The sequence below is a fragment of the Pogona vitticeps genome, chromosome 2, assembly GCF_051106095.1.
Source record: "Pogona vitticeps strain Pit_001003342236 chromosome 2, PviZW2.1, whole genome shotgun sequence".
Classification (NCBI taxonomy): domain Eukaryota; kingdom Metazoa; phylum Chordata; class Lepidosauria; order Squamata; family Agamidae; genus Pogona; species Pogona vitticeps.
The window spans coordinates 15,968,414-15,990,165 of record NC_135784.1 but is presented as its reverse complement, the minus strand read 5'-3'; the positions used below and the strand labels follow the sequence as shown (position 1 = coordinate 15,990,165).

At 44.9% G+C, this 21,752-nt stretch overlaps 4 protein-coding genes across 5 annotated transcripts in view; 3 read left to right on the top strand and 1 right to left on the bottom strand.

Moving 5' to 3' along the window:
* The window catches only part of LOC144587382 (uncharacterized), a 58,183-nt gene that overhangs the window by 32,134 nt on the left and 4,297 nt on the right, over positions 1-21,752 (top strand). The window lies entirely within an intron of this gene.
* Positions 1,372-7,166, bottom strand: LOC140703932 (uncharacterized). 2 transcript variants are annotated; one of them, XM_078387889.1, is made up of 2 exons: positions 6,628-7,166; positions 1,372-5,664 (listed from the first exon to the last, which is right to left on the bottom strand). In XM_078387889.1, the coding sequence occupies exons 1-2, from the start codon at positions 6,842-6,844 to the stop codon at positions 4,622-4,624; spliced, it is 1,260 nt and encodes a 419-aa protein (XP_078244015.1). In that variant the 5' UTR covers positions 6,845-7,166; the 3' UTR covers positions 1,372-4,621. The 2 variants fall into 2 exon arrangements, with proteins under 2 accessions (XP_078244015.1, XP_072844142.2); XM_072988041.2 differs by having other exon boundaries at positions 1,372-5,661.
* The window catches only part of LOC144583036 (uncharacterized), a 33,119-nt gene continuing 20,916 nt past the window's right edge, over positions 9,550-21,752 (top strand). The window contains exon 1 of the mRNA XM_078387898.1: positions 9,550-9,790. The gene's annotated coding sequence lies outside the window, so the exon portion shown is untranslated. The remainder of the gene's footprint in view (positions 9,791-21,752) is intronic.
* LOC144587383 (uncharacterized) lies at positions 10,626-12,941 on the top strand. Its single transcript, XM_078387897.1, has 2 exons — positions 10,626-10,767; positions 11,543-12,941. The coding sequence occupies exons 1-2, from the start codon at positions 10,647-10,649 to the stop codon at positions 12,637-12,639; spliced, it is 1,218 nt and encodes a 405-aa protein (XP_078244023.1). The 5' UTR covers positions 10,626-10,646; the 3' UTR covers positions 12,640-12,941.

Sequence of the window (21,752 nt, the reverse complement as noted above, 5' to 3'; positions counted from 1 at the left end):
GATGAGCTCTTGCTTTTAAGGCTGTCTCTACCCCAACCTTCGTAGTTTACCACTGGGGAAGAATCTTGGTAACCCAGGCCATAAAATCATGAGTTGGGCATCCAGCAGTTTGGGCTTCAAGGACAACCGCAGTAAGGGCATACTTTACAAACCATTCAGGTTTAGGTCTAAAAGTGCTTGTTCTACGAAGCTTAGACAATTTTGTTACCACAAAATATGGTAGAATGCTCTGTACAATTACACCCTTCTGTCTCTATTCCATATTGATTCCATGAGAGAAGAAATTCACAAAAGCCTTGGTTGCTGAATAAAGAGTGAGGAATGGAGATGGCCGAAGCCCAGCAAGAGATGAAATATTCACTATAATGTCTTTTGACCTTTCTATACCCACTGATACAAGACAGTCCAGATGTGGGAATAGAATTTTTTGGACTCCAACTCCCAGAAGATTCCAAGAGTCCCTCCGATACCCCTAAAATATCTCTCTCTCTCTCTCTCATCTTCCCTATCTTCAGCTACCGAGGACTTCCCCTTGACTTTGCAAGGTCATCTGGGAAGCGTAGTTCAGAAGAAAATGGAGACTTGGGCACAGTGGTCCAGGGGAAATCCTGGGAGAGGCAGCCGGGATAGGCTCTGTAAGCATATCAGGCAAAAGCAACAGAAACAAAAGAGAAGAAAACAGACATAAACATGTGGCACTTTAAAGACCACTTTAAAGACCAATTATTACATTTTAATGTGAGCTTTTGTGGACTCATTCACTTCGTCAGACAAAGTGAATGCTGAATGAAATATCTGTCCTATAAGCAGAACATTCTTAATATTCATTGGCTCTTGGTTGTGTGCTATGTTCACATGGAGTAATTTATGGCTTATGTTGTTCTAAAAAAAAAACACAGTGGTTCCCAATCTTGGGTAACTCAGGTGTTTTTGGACTTCAATTCCCACAAGTCTTCAGCACCAGCTGTGACGGCTGGGGTTTCTGGGAGTTGTAGTCCAAGAACACCTGGGTGACCCACTGGTCTAAAAACAAACAAACAAAAAAGAAAGAAAGAAAAACAATAATGTGGGGGTATTTTCTATTAAATGTCATGTATTCATGAAACCTGCTCATCTCTATTCCTGCTCAATAAACCTGTTCATCTCTATTCCTTCAAAAAAATATATTTTAAATCTGCCACTTATATTGGCTGAGTCTGTTTCTTGGTGTGAAGCCTATTTAAATATATCCCTCTCCCCAGAACAGAGGGGTGGCTGGAAAAGACCCTGGGAATGGAGGCTGGACCAGCCTTATGAGAGGCATAATTTCCTCATGTTCATGGAGAGCTTTTTCTGTGTTGAAAGCATTTCTTTCATTGTCATTGCACAGGGGCAGGAAAAACTAACCCGGCTTCTGGGTTGAACATTTTAAATCCACTCCATTTGTTCCATGTGGAAGAACAGCAAAGAACCAATTCTCATTCCTGTTGCTTCTACCATGGTGGCAATGAGTTCCACCACCAGAGCTTTACACCCTGAGCTTTGGTGAAAAGGATTCCTAAAATCCTTCCACACCCAACACAGGATTTCAAGTTAAAAACCTCCCTTCTCTCCCCTTTTCTTTCAGCCCTAATCCTGCCTTGTTTGCATTCCTATCCATGTTTCTGGGATGGATCCTGGCCTCTGATTAGGTCGCTTGCAGGCAAGCTGAGAAGCATCATAAAATCTGGACCATTCCTTGTATGGTTAAAAGTGAGAGGAAAGTGGAGGTTAGGTTCTGACCATCACCAAGCCATTTTAAAGAAACCCAGTGGAAGCGGCAGTGGGTTCCTGAGGGGTGTGAGATGGTAAACATTCCTTTGAATTATTTGGAGAAAAGATGTTTGAAAACAAAGGTGGGACTTTGGGGTTCTCAGGCCGATGCCAATCTCCACCTCAAACTTCCCCACAGGCAATGTGGACCAAAGCATCCACTGAAAAGACTCATAGTTATTTATCCCAGGATGGTACGACTTTTTATGTCATTGCCCTTTGACTCCAAGTGAGAACCGTTTTAATTAGTAGCAGAGAATTTATTTATGTATTTATTATTGGATTTTTATCCCACCCTTCTAGACAAAAGTCTACTCGGGGGAGGGGGGCTCACAATATATTAAACACAAAACAGATTTAAAAACAACTATTAAAATCTACAATAATAATGTAATCAAGACGGGATAGTGAACGGCAGAAACAAAAAAAAAATCAAGTAATGGCAGGAGGGAAGGCCTGTCTAAAGAGCCAAGTCTTTAACTGGCTGTTAAAAACGTCCGACGAGCGTGTCAGGCAGATCTCTGATAGCAAGCTATTCCAAAGCCGAGGGGCCACAGCCGAGAAGGCCCAGTTTCTTGTTTTTTTCTTTCCAGGCCTCTCTCGGCGTCAGGCCCCTCATCCGTCTTTCCTGACTACGATGAGTGACTCAAGTAGATCTAGGTGGGAGAAGGCGTTCTGCAAGGTATCGAGGTCCTAAACTGTTTAGGGCTTTATATGTCATCATTAACACTTTGAAGTCAATGCGGAAGTGAATGGGCAGCCAATGCAAGGCAGCCAGAGTGGGAGAGATATGCTGTTACTTTCTCACCCCGCTAAGGAGTCTGGCTGCCGCATTCTGCACCATCTGGAGCTTCCGCATCAACCTCAAAGGTAGCCCGACGTAGAGCGCATTACAGTGGTCTAATCTCGAGATTACAAGCGCATGGACCAGAGTAGTGAGGGCCTCACTATCAAGATAGGGATGCAGCTAGGCAATCCATCACAGATGGTAGTTGGCACAGCGGACCACTGACGCCAACTGGGTTTCCATGGTGAGCGCCGGATCCAGATGTACTCCCAGCTGCGAACCTCACCCTTCACGGCCTTATTGAGTTAGAGTTAGAGTTAGAGAGGGGGTTTCCCAAGCTGCCAATGGAGGGGCCACCTACCCTCAGGACCTCTGTTTTGTCTGGGTTCAGCCTCAACCCATTCTCCTGCATCCATTGCAGTACAGCCTTCAGGCAATGCTGAAGGGATAGAATGGCATCCACTGAAGCAGGTGAAAAGGAGCTGTAGAGCTGTGTGTCATCAACATACTGATGGCACGATGCTCCACACCCCCTGATGACCCCACCCAGCGGCCTCATATAGATGTTAAACAGCATTGGGCAGATGATCGAGCCCTGTGGAACCCCACAATTGAGACTCCATGGGGCCGAGACACTCTCCCCAAGCTGAACTCTCTGAGGACAGTCCTCCAAATAGGATCGGAGCCAGGCAAGCGCCAGGCCACCGATTCCCAACTCGGAGAGGCTCCCAAGGTCGACGGTATCGAAGGTGGCTGAGATATCGAGGAGGACCAACAAGGACATTTTGCCCCTCTCAGCCTCCCTCAATAAACTGATTAATAAAGGTTGAATTATTTGAGCATCAACTAGACTCCCTCCATCCTTTCCAAGGCTGTTGGGTGGGGGGAGTTAGGGAAAATTAAACCCCCTCAGAGGGAGACGAAAGACTTTAGTGGTTGTGCAGTTTCCAACTACGAGTCCTGAACAAAGCATAACAAGCTGCGAGATCTCTAGTGGCTTCACCTCCCACAAGGCTAAGCCCTTCCCACCACCTTCCTCCATCTTCACACAACTATGTGCTGTTTTGGCCAGGAACTGTCGTATTCTTTGGACTCCAACCTCAGGCCAGAGGTGCCGAAGGAGACTCAATGAAGACGCTAGGCACTAGTAAAACCATTCCTTTAACACATAGTTAAAAACACTGTTAGGGTTGCTGTAACTTGGATGCCACTTGACGCACATAACATAAACACTGTGTCAGGAGCTCTCCTGTAAAGAAGCTCAACATTTACACATTCGCACAGTCAGGATTCCTATCTCTGTATTTCAGGCTGTCGAAAAAGACTTCATTGCAAATGGAGCATTTATTGGTTTCAAGGCAATTTTCATAAAATGATAAAGTTAAAATCAGGATAAAACCATTGAAGTAAAATACACAATCAGTGCAGCTTAAGAATCACAAAATACGAGGCAGGGAGATCCACACATCACATCCCGTCTTTGTCACTGTCTTCAGACATGCAGACGTTCAACCAGAGCATTACCCCAGTTGACCGTCTACTTATTGCTGTAGAATGTGCTCAGGAATGTGGGGTTTGTCAACCTTGGAAGGAAGAGAACATTTCCTCCAAAGGATTTCCACATTCAAAGCCACCATGACGTTTATTTCCAAAGTGCTTTCGTAGGTCCACAAAGGCTTAAGTCAACAGTAGAGCAGAAGAGCTCTTGCTATCCTATGGATCTCTGAATTTTTCTTTCCAGGAGAGATATTCAGATGGAGTTCTAGAAGTTCAAGGTCATTTTGGAGAATTTTCTGACTTCCTACTCTCTGTGCATAAGCTTATGTGGGATGCTCTGGGCTCTGCGAGCAAGTTTTTCCCCACATTCTCTCCATTTTAGAGGTTCTGACTGGAGTGAATTTTCTTGTGTTCTCTCAGTTTAAACAACCAGAGAAATCTTTCCCCACATTCCTCACATTTATGTGGTTTCTCCCCAGTATGAAGTTGTTGATGTGCTGTGAAGGGTGATTTAATTGTGAAGCTTATCCCATATTCTTCACCATATTAGGCATTTTTCCGTGAATGTGAGCGCTGATGTATGGTTAAATTGCAGAGACGTGTGAAACATTTACCACATTCATCGCATGCATACGGTCTTTCTCCTGAGTGAATTCGTTGGTGTACTACAAGGGTGGAGTTCTGGGAAAACCTTTTCCCACATTCTTCACAGAGAAAGGGTTTCTCTCCTGTATGAATTCTCTGATGTACTGTAAGATCACTCTTCTGCTTGAAGCTTTTCCCACATTCTTTGCATGTATAAGGTTTTTCCCCTGAGTGAATTCGTTGATGTACTACAAGGTTTGAGTGTTTAGTGAACCTCTTCCCACATTCTTCACAGGGAAAGGGTTTTTCCCCTGAATGAATTCGTTGATGTACTACAAGGTTTGAGAGTCTGGTGAACCTCTTCCCGCATTCTTCACAGGGAAAGGGTTTCTCCCCTGTATGAATTCGTTGATGTTCTCTGAGACTGGAATGCCACATGAAGCCCTTTCCACATTCATGACATTTGTAGGGTCTCTCCTCAGTGTGCATTCCCTGATGTTGCTTAAGTCCAGAACTTCCCTTGAAGCTCTTGCCACATTCTTCACCTTTATACAATTTTCCTTCTGAGTTCACTGGCTGAGTGTCTTGAAGAGCTGAGCTAACACTGAAGCATTTTTCAGACCCTGAGTCTTCATAAAGTTTCTCTCCTGTGGGAAATCCTTGATCTTCCGGGCTCCTTCTGGAACTCTCTCCATCCTCCAAACAGTGACACAGACTTTCCCCTGAGTGGCATGTTGGACATTTCACTGGGCTTTTCCTCAGAGGGCTCCTTCGCCCAAACTCTGAGCTCTGAAGGACACTGATGTGTCTTTTTATTGTCTTTTCCTCTTCTTCTTGACAGAAAACTCCTCTCAGATAAGGGCAAGGCTTGTTTTTCCTCCCGTTTGCCTCATTTTCCTTCTGCCTTCTTGATTCCTCTCTCTTCCCACAGTTCTCGTTTTCATCCTCCACTCTTTCTGGACATGTCCTGTGGAGTCTTCCTTCCTCCTCCTGTACATCATCTGCTGGAAGAAGGAGAGAATTCATTGTAATTAGAAGATTTTGCCATTTAACAGGGAAAATATCTATCGATAAGCCAGTTTCCTGCTGCCTCCCTTTCTGTGCTGAGAAAACAGTAGATCACAATCATTCGTGACCTGGGTTTCCACCTTCTTAACCAACAGAAGTCAAAGGAATTAAAGGAATCAGTTTTCCAGTGTTAGTACTAAAAGTTTTAGGTGGACCTGAACAAACAACGAGTGTTTATTGGCTGAGCACTAAAGTCCAAGAACATTTATTTTTGCTTGGGAAGTGAATGTAAAAGAGAATGCAAATGCAAAAGCTCCTATCATGAAGAAAAGTGTTTTTCTAAACCTAGCGGGATGAAGAGATCAGTGAATGCAGTGTGGTTCTATAGTTCAAGGGTTGGATCCCCCATGATACCTCTTGGGACTCTGTAACCTTTTCTCAGAATTTGCTACCTTTTTTGTTCAAGAGGCTTAAAACAATTATAGGGGGAATAGAAATCACCCCCAAATTGCCCTAGACTTCAAGTTCTATTAAACATACAGCATGAAGATATTTTTTACTATAAGTGTTCCAAAAACAATGAATCAGCAACTGTACTAGCAAGACCACTAAAGTAAAACAATTTTTTTAGCAATCCCCTGTTCTGTTTTGTTTCCCAATCCATACAGAAAAGGTAGTTGATGTACATGTCCAACCTGAAAAGGGGACAGGTCAACCATCTCTTCGTACCCTCCAGCTGGGAAAGGGGTGTTTTGAGTCAGAATAGACTATACAGCACATTAAAAAGATGAAAAATCAGCTTAACCGAGGCATTAAGTGTCTAAGATACATTGCTGGTGCAGTCACCCAATTAGAACGAATCGGAAGTTACACATGAAGTTATTATAAAACAGAGAAGTGATGAGGGGTAATCAAGACAAACGTATACAATGATTAACATGCAGAGGGAAACAGAATACCTTTGTCCCGACTCCAAGGATGAAAGGCTCCCCGATTCCTTTGTAGAAAAGATTCTATACCCGGTAGAGATTGAGATGCCTCTGATATGCCTGAGGGGAGAGCAGGAGCTTCTTCTCCGTCATCATCTTCTGGGTCCTCCAGGGTCTCCAGCTGCTGCTGCTCACCCTCAAGAAGAGTTCCTGGCCTTCCAGGTATGCGCCAAGACTTTCTCTTCATGGGCCACCTGGGACAACAGAGGAGAATCCTTCTAGGAGTACAATCCTGTCCCCGAGCCTAGTCTTAGTTAAGCAATACCATTGCTTTCCATGGGATGATCTCATCCAGCTGCTTCTTTTGTCATTGACCACTCTCTGTTATGCTTATATTGTGCCCCAGAGCATTCAAAGCACTCTCTGAGCTGATAACAACCTGCAGATTACATATCCCCAGGCCCACACCACCCCTGGAGCTGAGAAACTCAATTTCCCAACCCCAGAAAGATGGAAGGTTGAGTCTATTTATTTATTTTATTTTATTTATTTTATTTATTTTATTTATATCCCGCCTATCTAATCAATTAAAACTACTCTAGGCGGCTATGAGTCAACTTTGACTCATGGAAATGAACTCGGGTCATGAGCAGAGTTTTGGCTGCAGGGCTGTGGTTTAACCACTGCACCACGAAGCTCACTATCTGAACCCACTGAAACAAAACAGTCCAGATGTGCAAATAGAATTGCTTGGACTCCAACTCCCAGAACATTCCAAAAGTCCCTCAGACACCCTCAAAATCTTGGGAGTCCGTCCCCAAACTCACAGAGAGGGATGCCTACATTTCCCTCACCTGTACCAGAACCAGTTCTTCTGAATTTGCATTCCAGACCTTCATTTGGGGCTGCAATGCTTCCTGGGAGTTGCAGTTCTTTGGGAGGGGCCCACTGTAGAGCTTAAAGGGCAAGAGACTAGAATACCTAGTAAAGAAATTGGGCAGGAATTTGAGGCCTCAAATGCACCCTCCGCTGACTAGGCATTGAGGAAGATGTAAGTGCTTGAAGATGTGGGTCTGCAGTGCAGAATTTTCAAAGTATTTCAGGGAGTTGGAGTCCAAATAAGCCAAACAGCATCTATCCCAGATGATAGATTTCTGTGCTCCACAATTCATTTGTGCAGGCATCCTTCAGTCTCAAGAGACTATGGTAACGTGCTCTGTATGGAGGACTTAGAACAGCATCTAGTGTGGCTGAGAAGGTGAGTTCGAGAGCGACCATCCCTTCCACACTGAGGACAGATACAATCTGTCTCCTGTCCACCTCCCTGATTTTGCTCTTTTTGGGATTCGATTCAATTTCCAGGACAACAGTTCGATTGTTCTCCTGGAAAACAGGGAGGACAACCAAATACAAGATAGATGGACTCTGTAGAGGAGCACAAGTGAGTGTTCAGCCTTTAAAATGACAGTCACCATTTCTTTTTTTAAAAAAAGAAAAATACTGGCCAGAATGTCTGTAAATCATCCACATCATCTCTGAAGACACTCTTGCAAGACCTCTCTAGTTGGCCACATCAAGTCCTTGGTCGATAAAGACTCCCTCTCTCTTTCTCTCTCTCAGCTACATTCCTGTGTTAAAAAGTCATCTTCTCTATTTCACATTCTCTTCTTTCTGAGAAGCCTCCTGTGTTCTTTTCCTCTTACTCACCAGGTGACCTCCAAAGCCCAGGAAAGCTTGCAAACCAGGTACAGAGAAGCAGCCTCTTTGAGAGAAAGGACTCCAAAAGAGTAATAAGGCAGTGGGACAGTTTATCTAATGGAGAAAAGAACAGGAAAAAGAACAGCCAGATCTTGCCTTTTTCCCCTTCAATCCCTGTTTCTTTCTGCTGGCCTCTCATTGCTAATGGCAACTCTGCTCTTCTCTCTCCCCTTTGATCACTCCCAGGTTTGCGCTTCCTCCTTCAAATTGAGCCAGCTGAGCAGGATTTCCCCTTGATTTTTCAAGGTCTTCTGGGAAGCATAGTTCAGAACAAAATGGAGACTCCGGCACCGTGGTCCAGGGGAAATCCTGGAAAAACCGCCAGGTTAGGATGTCCAAAATTATCAGGCAAAAGTAATATCAGTTCTATAAGCAGAACATTCTAAATATTCATTGGCTCTTGGTTGTGTGCTATGTTCACACGGAGGAATTTATGGCTTATGTTGTTGTCAAAAAACAGTGGTTCCCAATCTTGGGCAACTCAGGTGTTTTTGTACTACAGTTCCCAGAAGCCTTTAGCACCAGTTCAGAGCAAAAGAGAGATTCAGGTATAAAGAAAATATATTTTCTAAGGGAAAAAACATTTGAGAAGTTTTTTTTTCCCTTTGATGTCTTCATTTGCATATATTTATCACTAACCTTCCTGTCTTTATTCATTCATGTTCTCAGCTTTCACATGTTGTCCATGTTTGAGGGGGTTTCAAAAATTAAAGAGCACACACGCACACAATGGCTTAAATCCTTTGGCTTGGTGTAGTAAGTTGTGCTAGAGTAGGCCCATTGAATCAGTAGGGCTTTGGTGAGTCAACTGCATAAGTTCCATTGATTCAAGAGATCCTACTCTAGTATTCTAGTTGTTACTTCCTTTGCTAAAACAAGTAGCAACTGAAGTAGATCCATCTGAATCCATTGGCCCTACAGAGGAGTTGACTCTCCCGATCCCCACTTGCTTCAACAAGCCAAGTGGAAGCGAACACCTAAATTTTGCTTCTAGATTCGCCTTGGGGTTAAGATGCTCTTCCTTCTGGTTTCATTCATTCATTCATTCATTCATTCATTCATTCATTCATTCATTCATTCATTCATTCATTTTTCATACATGAATCTCTCTTTTGCTCTGAACTACAAACCCCAGACTTCCTTGCAAACCTTAGGTTAATTCTTGGCAGGTGGTTCAATTTCAAGGTGGGAATGTGGGCATGATAAAAGGAAAAAGAGAAGAGTTGCAATTAGTAATGAGTCACCAGCAGAAGGAAACACAGACTTCCAGACCCCCATCACCACCTTAGCCAGATATGGGTGTTGGCTTTTTCTCTGTTTCTTGCTGCTAGAAATTCTCCCACTGGGTGACTCCTCTTTTGATTCCTTTCCCCCATATTTTCTGCTTCTCTGTAGCTGGATTGTGAGCTTTCCTGGGCAGTTGGGCATCACCTTGGTAAGTAAGAGGAAAACATGGGGCTTCTGAGAGAGAACAAAAGGTGAAACAGAGGAGATAAATTTGCAGTGGGGGAATATTGCAAGACTGAGACTGTCTCTATGTACCACATCCTTGTGGTGGGGCTGGAGAGAGAGTTCTCTTCTAGGGATGTCCCCTTCCGATTTTTTTTTAAATTCCAGATTTCTGTTTCAGAGACACACACCTTCAGACGCATGTGTTTTCTTCATCTCTAGCAGGGCTTCTTACATCATTCATTTCCTGTTGGAATGCCTCCTGGTTGTAATCTTACAGCTCTTTCGGTTCTATATAGCAGTGGTCCCCAACCTTGGGCCCCCAGATGTCCTTGGGCTTCAACTCCCAGAAATCCTGGCCAGCAGAGGTGCTGGTGAAGGCTTCTGGGAGTTGTAGTCCAAGAACATCTGGAGGCCCAAGGTTGGGGACCACTGCTATATAGACAGTGCCTTCCAAAAACTACAGTGCCCTGGGATTTGGGGGGGGGGCAGGAGCTGGAGATTTCTAGTGCAGCCTCTGAAGACTAGGCCTTGAGGGAAAATACAAGGTCTCTGAAATTGTATACTGGGACTACTAAATTTCCTCCAGAGGAGGAATTCTAGGATAAATTGGGAAGTTGGAGTGCAGGAAATCCAAATGCCACATCCTTATTATTTTCTCTTCATGGAGGTAAGGTGGTAGCATTCTGACTTCCATCTATAAAGAGCTGAATTAGATTCTCCCTTCAAAGGCAATGGAGCTCATAACTGAGGTTAGGGCTGGTGTCCTGACAGTTACTCTATAAAAGCTTCTGCTCTGTTGTTAAAGGTGACAGATGAAGTTTGACCTTTGATCAACACCCATGGAAGGAGAGGCTCCTCTTAAGGATGAACAGAAGCAGCTACAAGCAAGAGCCAACCAAAAAGAGGATGAGGCAGACGAAGCTCCTTTTCTCCTTTCAGTGGCTCCTCGGAATCTTCAAGGTATATATACAGAGAGAGAGTCTTTCTTCCAGGGCTTGGTTTCCAGTCCCCTGATCACCCTTGTTGCTCTCTTCTCAACTGGCTCTAGTTTGTTGGCATCCCTCTTAAAGTGCAGTGTCCAGAAACTGGAGCCTTAACTCAATATGAGGCCTAACCAGTGCTGAATAGAGGAGAACTAGTACCTCATGGGATTGGGAGACTATACTTGCAGGATAAAATAGCATTTGCCTTTTTATGCAGCCAGCTTGTGCTCTTGGTTCATATTCAGCGTATGATCTACAACAATTCCAAAATCCTTTTCACTCATAATATTACTGAGCCAAGTATCCCCCATTTTGTAACTGTTCATTTCTGGGGTTTATTTACCATAGGTGGAGAACTTTGCACTTCTCCCTGTGAAATTTCATTCTGTTGTTTTCAGCCCAATGCTTGAGCTTATCAAGATCTTTTTGAATTTTGTTCCTGTCTTTCAGGGTATTACCACTCACTTGTTAGCCACTGAACCTCTTGTGTCTTTAGCTAAATTTAAAAATTAGCTTCCCGGACCAAACTCTGGGAGGCAGTGGAAGACAAGAGGGCGTGGCGTACTCTGGTCCATGGGGGTCATGAAGAGTCAGACACGACTAAACAACAAAAACAAATTTTGGGAAAGGAACTAGAGAAAGATTTCCTGAATACAAAGCAGGTTGATGATTGTGATAAACTTTCTTCTCTGGCACCTTTTCCCCCTTAAACCCATTAGATCCTCAATTCACTATTAATTCTCTCCTTCAAGCAGATGAGGGAAAAGAGAAGGAAGTAAGACTCCAGGGGACATTGCCAGAAAGAAGGGAGGATGAAAATGTGAACTGTTGGGAAGGAAATGAATCCCTGAAGCAGAATCGGGAAGACCAGAGGAGAGGCAGATCTCACAGATATGCGAGCGGCGTTGCCTCTGAAGACGAAATGGGAAAAACAACAAACCGGAGCATCAGTGCTCTTCAAAGCTCAGAGTATCCACAAAACATCCCTCTGAAGAAAAGACCAGTGAAATGTCCAACTTGTCACGCCGAGATAAATCTGTGTCACTGTTTGGAGGATGGAGAAAGTTTCAGATGGAGCCCAGATGATACAAGATTTCACACAGGGGAGAAGAAGAAATGCTTTAGCGCTGACCTTGAAGCACCTCAACCAATGCATTCTGAAGAGAAAATCTGCAAGTGCATAGAGTGTGGCAAGAGCTTCAAGGGAAGTCCAGAACTTAAAATACATCAAAGAATACACACAGGAGAGAAAGCATACAAATGTCCTGAATGTGGACAGGCCTTCAGACGCAATTCACATCTTCAAGTACATCAGCGAATTCATGCAGGAAAGAAAACATATATGTGCAAAGAATGTGGGAAATGTTTCAGTTATGCCTCAACTTTTAAATTACATCAGCGCTTCCATTCAGGGGAGAAACCATATTCTTGTAAAGAATGTGGGAAATGTTTCTCCCAGAACAGTGATCTTCAAGTACACCAGCGAATTCATACGGGAGAGAAACCCCATCAGTGCAATGAATGTGGGAAAAAGTTCAGCCAGAAGTCACACCTTGTAGTACATCAGCGAATTCATACAGGAGAGAAACCCTATATATGCGAAGAATGTGGGAAAAGTTTCAGTCATTCCTCAGCTTTTAAAGTACATCAGCTCTCTCATTCAGGGGAGAAGCCATATTCTTGTGCAGAATGTGGGAAATGTTTCTTCCAGAGCAGTGATCTTAAAGCACACCAACTAATTCATACGGGAGAGAAACCTCATCAGTGCAATGAATGTAGGAAAAAGTTCAGCCGGAAGGCAGACCTTGTAGTACATCAGCGAATTCATACAAGAGAGAAACCCTATTAATGTGAAGAGTGTGGGAGTAACTTCAACAAAATCGGAAAACTTATAATACATCGTAGAATTCATTCAGGAGAAAGACCCTATTCATGCAAATAATGTGAAAAATGTTCGAGTCATTCCTCACCTTTTGAAATACATCACCATTCAGGGGAGAAACCATATACTTGTGAGGAATGTGAGAAATGTTTCTGCCGGAGCAGTGATCCTGAAGGACACCAGCAAATTCATACGGGAGAGAAACCCCATCAGTGCAATGAATGTGGGAAAAAATTCAGCCGGAAGGCAAACCTTGTAGTACATCAGTAAATTCATATAGGAGAGAAACCCTGTCAGTATGAAGAATGTGGGAAAAACCTCATAGTTGAGTCAACCTTGAGAAAGCATCATAAAGGAGAGAAACCCATGCAGTTCAAAGAATGTAGGAAGAGGTTCAGCAAACACTCAAATGTCACAGTACAGCAACCAATTTACTCAGGAGAAAAACTATATACATGCAAAGAGTGTGGCAAAAATTTCAAGCAAATCTCAGATGTTAAACTTAATCAACACTCACATTCAGGGGAGAAATTGCATCATTGTAAAGAAGGTGGGAAAAGCATGTGTCTGAACAAGAATCCTGGGGAACACAAACAAATTCATTCAAGAGAAAAATCTCTATCAGTGCAAGGAATGTAGAGCCCATCGTATTAGACACTGACAGATGCACAGAGAGGGAAAATTTTGAAATCCTCACAAAATTATCCTCTTAAACGCCATCAACCTGTCTTGTCTTGGGAAGAGACTGAAGAGAGAGGTTCCTGCCACACTGAGAGCCTAGTTTTCGAATTATACCTTTATGAATCTGTGAATGCATGTAAGACAGAAGACTTTATGGTGGCCTCAAATGTGGGAATGGCCTCCACGGAAATCTTCTTTTCCTCCAAAAGATACGCACAATCCACCTTCCTGATGGCATTTTACAACAATAAGGAGATAGTGAACAGGGGTGGTGCTGTGAGTGGACTCTTTCATGTGTTTTAAGATAATTGTCAAAGGAGGATGTGATGTGTGTAACTCCCTGCCTTCTGTTCTGTGATTTTAAAAAATATTTCAAACCTAAGGTTTTGCTGAGATGGTATTAACATGAGTATAACTTTATCATTTTACAAAAATTGTCTTGATATTGAAATAAATATTTAGACTGGAGTAAGGCCTCTTTGGATGAGACATGATTATGCAGAAGGGATCCTGACAGGATGAGTGTGGATAATTTTGAGCTTATTTGCACGAAAGAATGTGAAAAAAATTGTGTACATGATGGCAACACACACACACACACACACACACACACACACACACACACACACACACACACACACACACACACACACACACACACACACACACACACACACACACACACACACACACACACACACACCCCTACCTGGTCTCCCGAGACCGATCCTCACATTCTGGCACCTCCATCATTTATGGACTGAGGTTGTTGTCCAAAAAATATTTAAGTCTTGTTTCTGTACAACACCTTAATGTTGGAAAACATGATGTGTCTCCATTAAGATGGAGGGAGCCGGTTTTTGAAGGAACACACAATCTCCGTATATTATGCTCTAGACAGGGAACATGTCAGGAAGTTACCAGACGACTAATACCTAGTAAGAGCCTCGTGGTGCAGTGGTTAAACTGCTGTACTGCAGCTAAAACTGTGCTCATGACTTGGGGTTCAATCCCTGATTGCCTGCTCAATGTTAACTCAGCCTTCTATCCTTCCAAGGTTGGTAAAATGAGTACCCAGCTTGCTGGGGGTGGGGCAATGTGTAGCCTGCATAACTATATTGTAAACCACCCAGAGAGTTCTTGAAACACTATGGGGCAGTATACAAGCAGCACACTTTTTTGTAGTTCCCACAGAACTTAGCCTTTTCTAGAGTTATCCTATCTGAGATGGAGCCTTCATTCCCCAGCTGGCTTGTAGGCATCCTTCAGTCTCGAGAGACTATGGTAACGTGCTCTGAATAGAGATCTTGGTACTGCGTCTAGCGTGGCTGAGAAGGCCAATTCGAGAGTGACAATCCCTTCCATGCTGACAACAAATAAAATCTGTCCCCTGTCCAGCTCCCTAATTTTGCTGTTTTCGGGACTGCCTCTTTGCCTCATCCTGCTGGACAAGGGTCTCTTGGGAGAAGCCGTGATGCACCACCTGCCTCCAGGCTGAACACTCAGATATCAAGGTTTCCCATCCGTTGAACTCCATTCCTAAGGCTTTCAGATCCCGCTTGCACATCTCCTTGTATCGCAGTTGTGGGCTCCTCTGGGGAAGTTTTCCTGCACTAATTCTCCATACAGGAGATCCTTTCGAATCCGACCATCAGCCATTCTCACAACATGCCCGAGCCAAAGTAGATGTCGCTATTTCAGTAATGTATATATTATTATACATTATGTATTCCTCAGCTATCAGTGGTTCAAAACATCAGAGAGTAATATGGATGTTTTCCTAAAGCACTAGAGATGGGCACAAGGTGCTTCGTTATGTTTTGGCCCAATTAGTCCACCTTGCAGCATAGCTGCTCTGTGCCTCCTAATCATGGGAATCTCCAGTGCAAACTTCCCTGCCCCACCTCCTCCCACAGCTGACCACTCAGAGGAGGAGGTGGGATGGAGATTCTCCCTGCATGGCTGTTGAGTTGTTAGCTGTCAGAGGAGGCGAGACAGCGAAACCTCGGCTCCTGCCTAGACTGGGGAATCATGTGATGAAGAGGCACGGAGGTGCATGTGTCAGCTGGTGTGTGGAAGTGCCAGTTAGGAGATAGGGGAAATGCAGCTTTGCTGCCACGCAGACAGAGCATGACAAAGCAGTTCATGCCCACCTCTAAAAAAAGACTGAGGTAGGTGACATTGCATGAGAGTTAATGTTTCTGGTGGTTTCTCATCTGAGGCAATACACTTCCAAAAAAACCACATTTTTTCCATGTATAAGATGATACTTTTTCCTAATATCATTACGCTAAAACTTCAGGGGTGTCTCTTACATGGAAGTAAGCTGAGACAGCTGAGGAGAAAACAAAGATTTCCCCAGTGACCCACTTGCATCAGAGAGGAAGGCGCACCTGTGGTCCTATTTCCTTATTGGCTGAAAGGCGTTTCCCCATCCAATTGCAGCAAACATCGGCTCCTTCTGGCTGGCCTTTCCCATGAGTGGGGGAGTGACACGGGTGGGTTTGGAGGCAGGTGGCCTCTTTCCTGACTGGATGCATGATCTTCCTGGGCCCCTGTGTCTCCTTTGTGCAACGGCCCTCCTGTTGGTTGGAGATGAGTCTCTCGCTAAGGAGGGATCAGGAAGCAGGATCTGAACTCAGCCCTGGATCTGCCTGGGAGGGGTCTTGTGCCACCTTTCGCTCTCCCATGGGAGAAATCCTAATAAAGGTAAAGAAGACATTGCCTCCTGTTTTTATTTGTATTGCGCAAAAATTCACGCTACTCTTGTACAATAGAGGGGGGAAAATCATCACCAGCCACTTCTCCAAAGAGTTTTCCCACTGAAAATTACACTACTGAGTTTAATTTTATTTATTTATTTATTTATTTATTTATTTATTTATTTATTTATTTATTTATTTATTTATTTATTTATTTATTTATTTTATTTATATCCCGCCTATCTAGTCGATAGACCACTCTAGGCGGCTTACAACATGGGATAACACTATAAAAACAAAAGAGTTACATAATAGAAAACTTTCAACCATTGGGTTAAAACATTAGGAAAGAAAAGAGAAGGGGATCAGGAATTAACTAGGAGGGAAGGCCTGCCGAAACATCAATGTTTTTAATTGCTTTTTGAAAATACCGAGCGAGGGGGCCGCGCGAATATCAGGGGGAAGGTTGTTCCAGAGGCAAGGAGCCACCGCCAAGAAGGCCCGATTTCTTGTCTTTTCCTTCCGGGCCTCCCTCGGCGTTAGGCTCCTCAGCCTCACCTCCTGGCTCGCGCGAGTGACACGGGTAGATCTTGGTGGTTTAAGACCCCTGAGGATGTGTTAGTAAAGTCAGGCCAATAAAAATATAGCAGGAGGACATGCCAGGCGGTGGACGCCACACCACAAAATCCTACATCACAGAATAATTTTTTCTCTATTTTAAAGTGCCACAAAACCAATTGGTATAATTTATTGCGTTTAAAATATTTACGTGCTGCCATTCTCCCAAGATATCCAGAGTGGCTTAAGGTATTAAAAGTAACAAAGTTAAAAGCCAAATAATAAATAATTGTAATATTTAAAATGCATTAAACAAGTATCATATTAAGACTTGAACGGGTCCAGTTAATACATACAATATATATTATTTAGTATTTACACACACACACACACACACACACACACACACACACACACACACATACACATACATACATTCCTTTGCCTTCTCCACACCCCTTTGCCTCCCTCTTTTCAGGTTGAACTTATAAAAATGTGTACAGTGGTGCCTCACTTAACGGCGCCCTGTTTAACGGCGAATCCGCATAGCGAAGAAGATTTTGCGACCTTCTGAAGCTCCCGCTGGTCAGCTGGGGGAAAATGCTGGTGTGCGCCCGGGAGGAGGGTGGGGGATCCTTCCCCCGCCCTCCTGCCCAATCACCGGCCGGTCAGCTGGCCGACAAACTCTTCCCCCGCCCTCCTGGCCAAGCGCCGGCCAGTCAGCTGGCCGAAAAAGCTGGCGTACGCTCGGAAGGAAGGCAGGGGAGAGCACCGGCCCCATTTTCGGCCAGCTGATCGGCGGTTCCAAAATGGCCACCGCAACCATTTTCGCGTGATTTCCTCTCTTACCGATGGCGCGAAAATGGCAGTGCTATGGAGGATCTTCGCATAGCGGTGAGTTTTCGCCCAACAGGAATGCATTAAACAAAGTTTAATGCATTTCTATGGGGTTTTCCCACCTGCATTGCGATGTTTCCGGATAGCGACGATTAATCCGGAACAGATTAACGTCGCTATGCGGGGCACCACTGTATTCTGTAATAAAGGGGCGCACTTCTTCTCTGCATGTTTTCTGCGTGTGAAGTTTGCGACGATTTGCTGGCTTTCAGCTGAAAAATAAATGCTTATCTATTGGATCTCTCTATCTCTGGCTGATTGATTAATGTGTTAGAGACAGGCAGAAATTAAGGAATTTGTCCTGTGGACCCTTCATGTATTAATCTTGGGAGTCTTTAGACTCATAATAAGAGCAATATTAAAACCACAAAGACACAATTCTTCCTTTAAATATCCCCTTGGCCTTGGAATGACGATAACTACCTGGGGGACTACTTTTCTGCCGCTCTTTCAGAACAGCCAGAGCCCAACATCAGAGTTTCCCTAATAAAATGGTAGGCCATGTGCGGCTTCCCGGATCCCCAAAGTGCCCCTTGCTGTTGTTGGGGGGGGGTGGCCCAAGCATATTAACCCCACGCTCCAGAAGGAAACAATTTTGGCTGCAGGCGTTGAGTACTTCTTAGGCCTTATTTTGTATGGCATTTACGTTTCTCCTGTCACTTTGATGTCTCACTGCAGTAAGACCGGCAAAATGTTCTGCGTGGGCTTCTTGTAGCCCCGCCACTTGCCTTTTGTTGCCGGGAGTTGGCCTTTATGGGGTCAGGAGCCCCAACTGGCGCATCTTCCCCTAAGGGGGGTACCCCCTTTTCTTTGCAGGTTCCTTTACCTCCCATGCCCACCATACCTTGCACTATATTTTTTTCACCAGAGTTTCGGAGACTGGCCAATGGCTGGCTCATTTCGCCATCGTGGCCTAATTGGTTGATCAGCCATTTGTCTGCTATGACAGCGACACCAGGAAGGATCTGCCCCCCATGCGTCCTGGATCCGGAAAGTGGAACAAGAGGACCCCCAGTATTGGGACTGGCAGACCCAGTTCTCCCGGAGCTGGGAGTTTTACTTCTGGGTGACCCTGTGGAGCCGCTTTAACCACAGCTGGGGTGAGTGGAGGAGAAGATTGTGCATCTGGAGGGCAGGCAAAAGTGGATGCCTGACTACAAACCCCAGAATCCCCAAAGAGTGATAGTATCATAAAGTACCTCATGGCGCAGTGGTTAAACTGCTGTACTGCAGCCAAAACTGTGCTCACGACCTGGAGTTCAATCCCAGGTTGCCTGCTCAAGGTTAACTCAGCCTTCTCTCCTTCTGAGGTCGGTAAAATGAGTACCCAGCTCGCTGGGGGGGGGGGCAATGTGTAGCCTGCTTAACTAACTTGTAAACCGCTCAGAGAGTGCTTGAAGTGCTAGGGAGCGGTATATAAGCAGTATGCTTTGCTTTTCCCCCTGAATTTTACATCTGTTTTTCCCCCCTGGATGAACAGAGCTGTTCCTCTTCTTTTTCTATTCTCCAGGAGTGACCCAGAGAGTTGTTTGCTGAGTTGGCAAAACATCTGCTTCAACAGAAGGAAATAAAATACAGTGACTATAGTGAGTCGAGCAGAGATGTCCAGCGCTCTGTCTTGTCCGGTAACTTTTGATACCTTTCAGCCTGTCATGCCTGACTCTGTGGACAGGGTGCTTGGTCGCTGTCGAGCCACCCCCTCCTCCTTGGACCCTTGCCCGGCCTGGCTAATCAAAGCAGCCAGGCCGATAACAACAGAGTGGGCCACCGCAATAATAAATGGGTCTCTCCTTGAGGGCAGATTTCCTTGTGCCCTTAAGGAGACACTCATTAGGCCCATAAGAAAGAAACCTAGTTTCTCTTTGGACGAAATTGGCAATTACAGGCCCGTCGCCAACGTTTCTTTCATGAGCAAGGTGGTTGAGAGGGTGGTGGCTGACCAGCTTCAGGCACACCTGGAGGAAACAGACACCCTGGATCCGTTTCAGTCAGGCTTCAGGCCGCGCCATGGTACAGAGACAGCATTGGCTGCCCTGTACGATGACTTGTTGAGGGAGGCCGACAGAGGTAAGACGTCTCTGTTGGTCCTCCTCGACATCTCGGTGGCCTTCGATACCGTCGACCACGGTATCCTCCTGGGGAGGCTCTCCGAGTTAGGTATTGGAGGCCTGGCTTTGGCCTGGTTCCGCTCCTTCTTGTAGGACCGTCCCCAGAGAGTGCAGCTTGAGGAGAGTGTTTCGGCCCCGTGGAGCCTCAAATGTGGGGTTCCACAGGGGTCGGCTATCTCCCCAATGCTGTTCAAAATCTATATGAGGCCGTTGGGTGGGGTCATCAGGGGCTGTGGAGCATCGTGTCATCAGTACGCTGATGACACCCAGCTCTACATCTCCTTCGTACCAACTGCTGGTGATGCTGTCCTGTCCCTCCAGTGCTGCCTGGAGGCTATACTGCAATGGATGCAGGAGAATGGGCTGTGGCTGAATAATAATAATAATAATAATAATAATAATAATAATAATAATAATAATAATAATAATAATAATAATAATAATAATAATAATAATAATAATAATAATAATAATAATAATAATAATAATAATAATAATAATAATAATAATAATAATACAAGGCACCACTGTAAAATAAAACAAAAGGGAATCTCAGTGGGCTTTGGGTGTTCTTGTGCCCACTACCTGACAAGGCCAGAAACAGCCATTAAAAATAAAAACAGAAATGTGTTTTTCGAATACTATGTGTGTGCTTTCTACTTCTCCTATACAACATGGCTGGCTTTCTGCAACTTGGCCCCCTTCTGTATGTGTTGGATTAGAACTCCCGTTCTCCTCACCCACTGAAATAGGCGTCTCACACGGCTGGGTGCCTTTTGAGGCCCTCTCATTCTGCTGAATAAAGGTGTGACAGTTCTGGTTTGCGTTGTGGAATCACACAGTGCTAGTGTCTTTCTGTCCATCTCCCAGGGCTCCAGGTCTGGCAATGGATGTACAGCTTGAACTCGGCAATGAGGGGAGCAAGGGGGGCACTCCCAGTTAGGCTCTGACAGGAAGGATTTCCTCAGCCTGGAGACAAGGAGACTCTCACTTGGACGGCCACTGATTCCAAAGCCCAGGTGACCAAGAGATGATAGGAGGCCGACCGAGTCTGGACCAAGGGCCGGAAGAACTTCCTGGAGGAAGACTGGATCAAGTGGCTGCAGAAGTACCTGGACTATGGGAAGGAGACTCTCCTGAAGACGGGCGAGGTTGAGAAGGAGCACAGATGTGACATGTGGCTCTTCAATAATGAAGAGGGCAGAGCAGGGGGAGGAAAATGGAGGCTGGAGCTGAAGATAACAGGTGTAGACTACATACATAAATTCTAGTATGTTCCTGGGGGATTAAATAAAGATCAAGGGTATCTAGTTCACTGTGAGGCAGTAGGGTCTGGTTGTTACACAATAACTTCAGGCAACACAGGCTGCAGTGAAAGCTGTGGAACATTTATTTGTACATCAAAGTAATAAATAAGTGTCCTGAACGGGTTAGCGTGCTTTCTCTCCTTCTCCCAAGGGGTCCGGAAGGGGTTTCCAACCATCAAATGCAAAAGAGTTACTATAACTGTTATTCCAATATCCCAGTAACTCAGGGGGTGTCCATCCCTTCAGGGTCGTCCATGATGGAGCATAAAGGAGGGGCACGGTCTCGTCCACATTGAAATCATCCCACTGGGCAGCTCTCTCCTGCTCCAATCCTTTTCCCAATCTGTTCCCTCTCAGCTAGTCTCTACATCTCCCTGGCTCTCCATTCGATCCTCTCTTTCCTTTCTCTCTCTACCCGCTCTTTCTCCCCTCTTAACTTCCTTCTCCACTCTCTTGCTTCAGCTTCTCCCCAATAAGAGAGCTGTGTTGGAATCACCATCCTCCGCCTATAATCAGCTTCCTCCTTAGGTATTCTCAGCCTCTCCCATTTCTGGGTCCAAGGGTCACTCCCAACTGAGATGCAACTCTCCCTCCTCTCTTCTCCCTTCTCCTCTCCCTGATTCAATCTCCCCTCCTTTTTCTCTGTCCCTTCCTGCCTTTTCTGACCTATCTTCCTTTGTTTTCATCCCCCTCAACTCCTCTGCTCTGCCATCTCCTCTATGTAGTTCCGACTCCAGTGATGCTTCATCTCAGGTTGGCGAGGGTTCTCCCATCCCTTTATCCTCTGTCTCGCTGACGAGAGTTGGTAGCAACTAGCATGCCTAGTT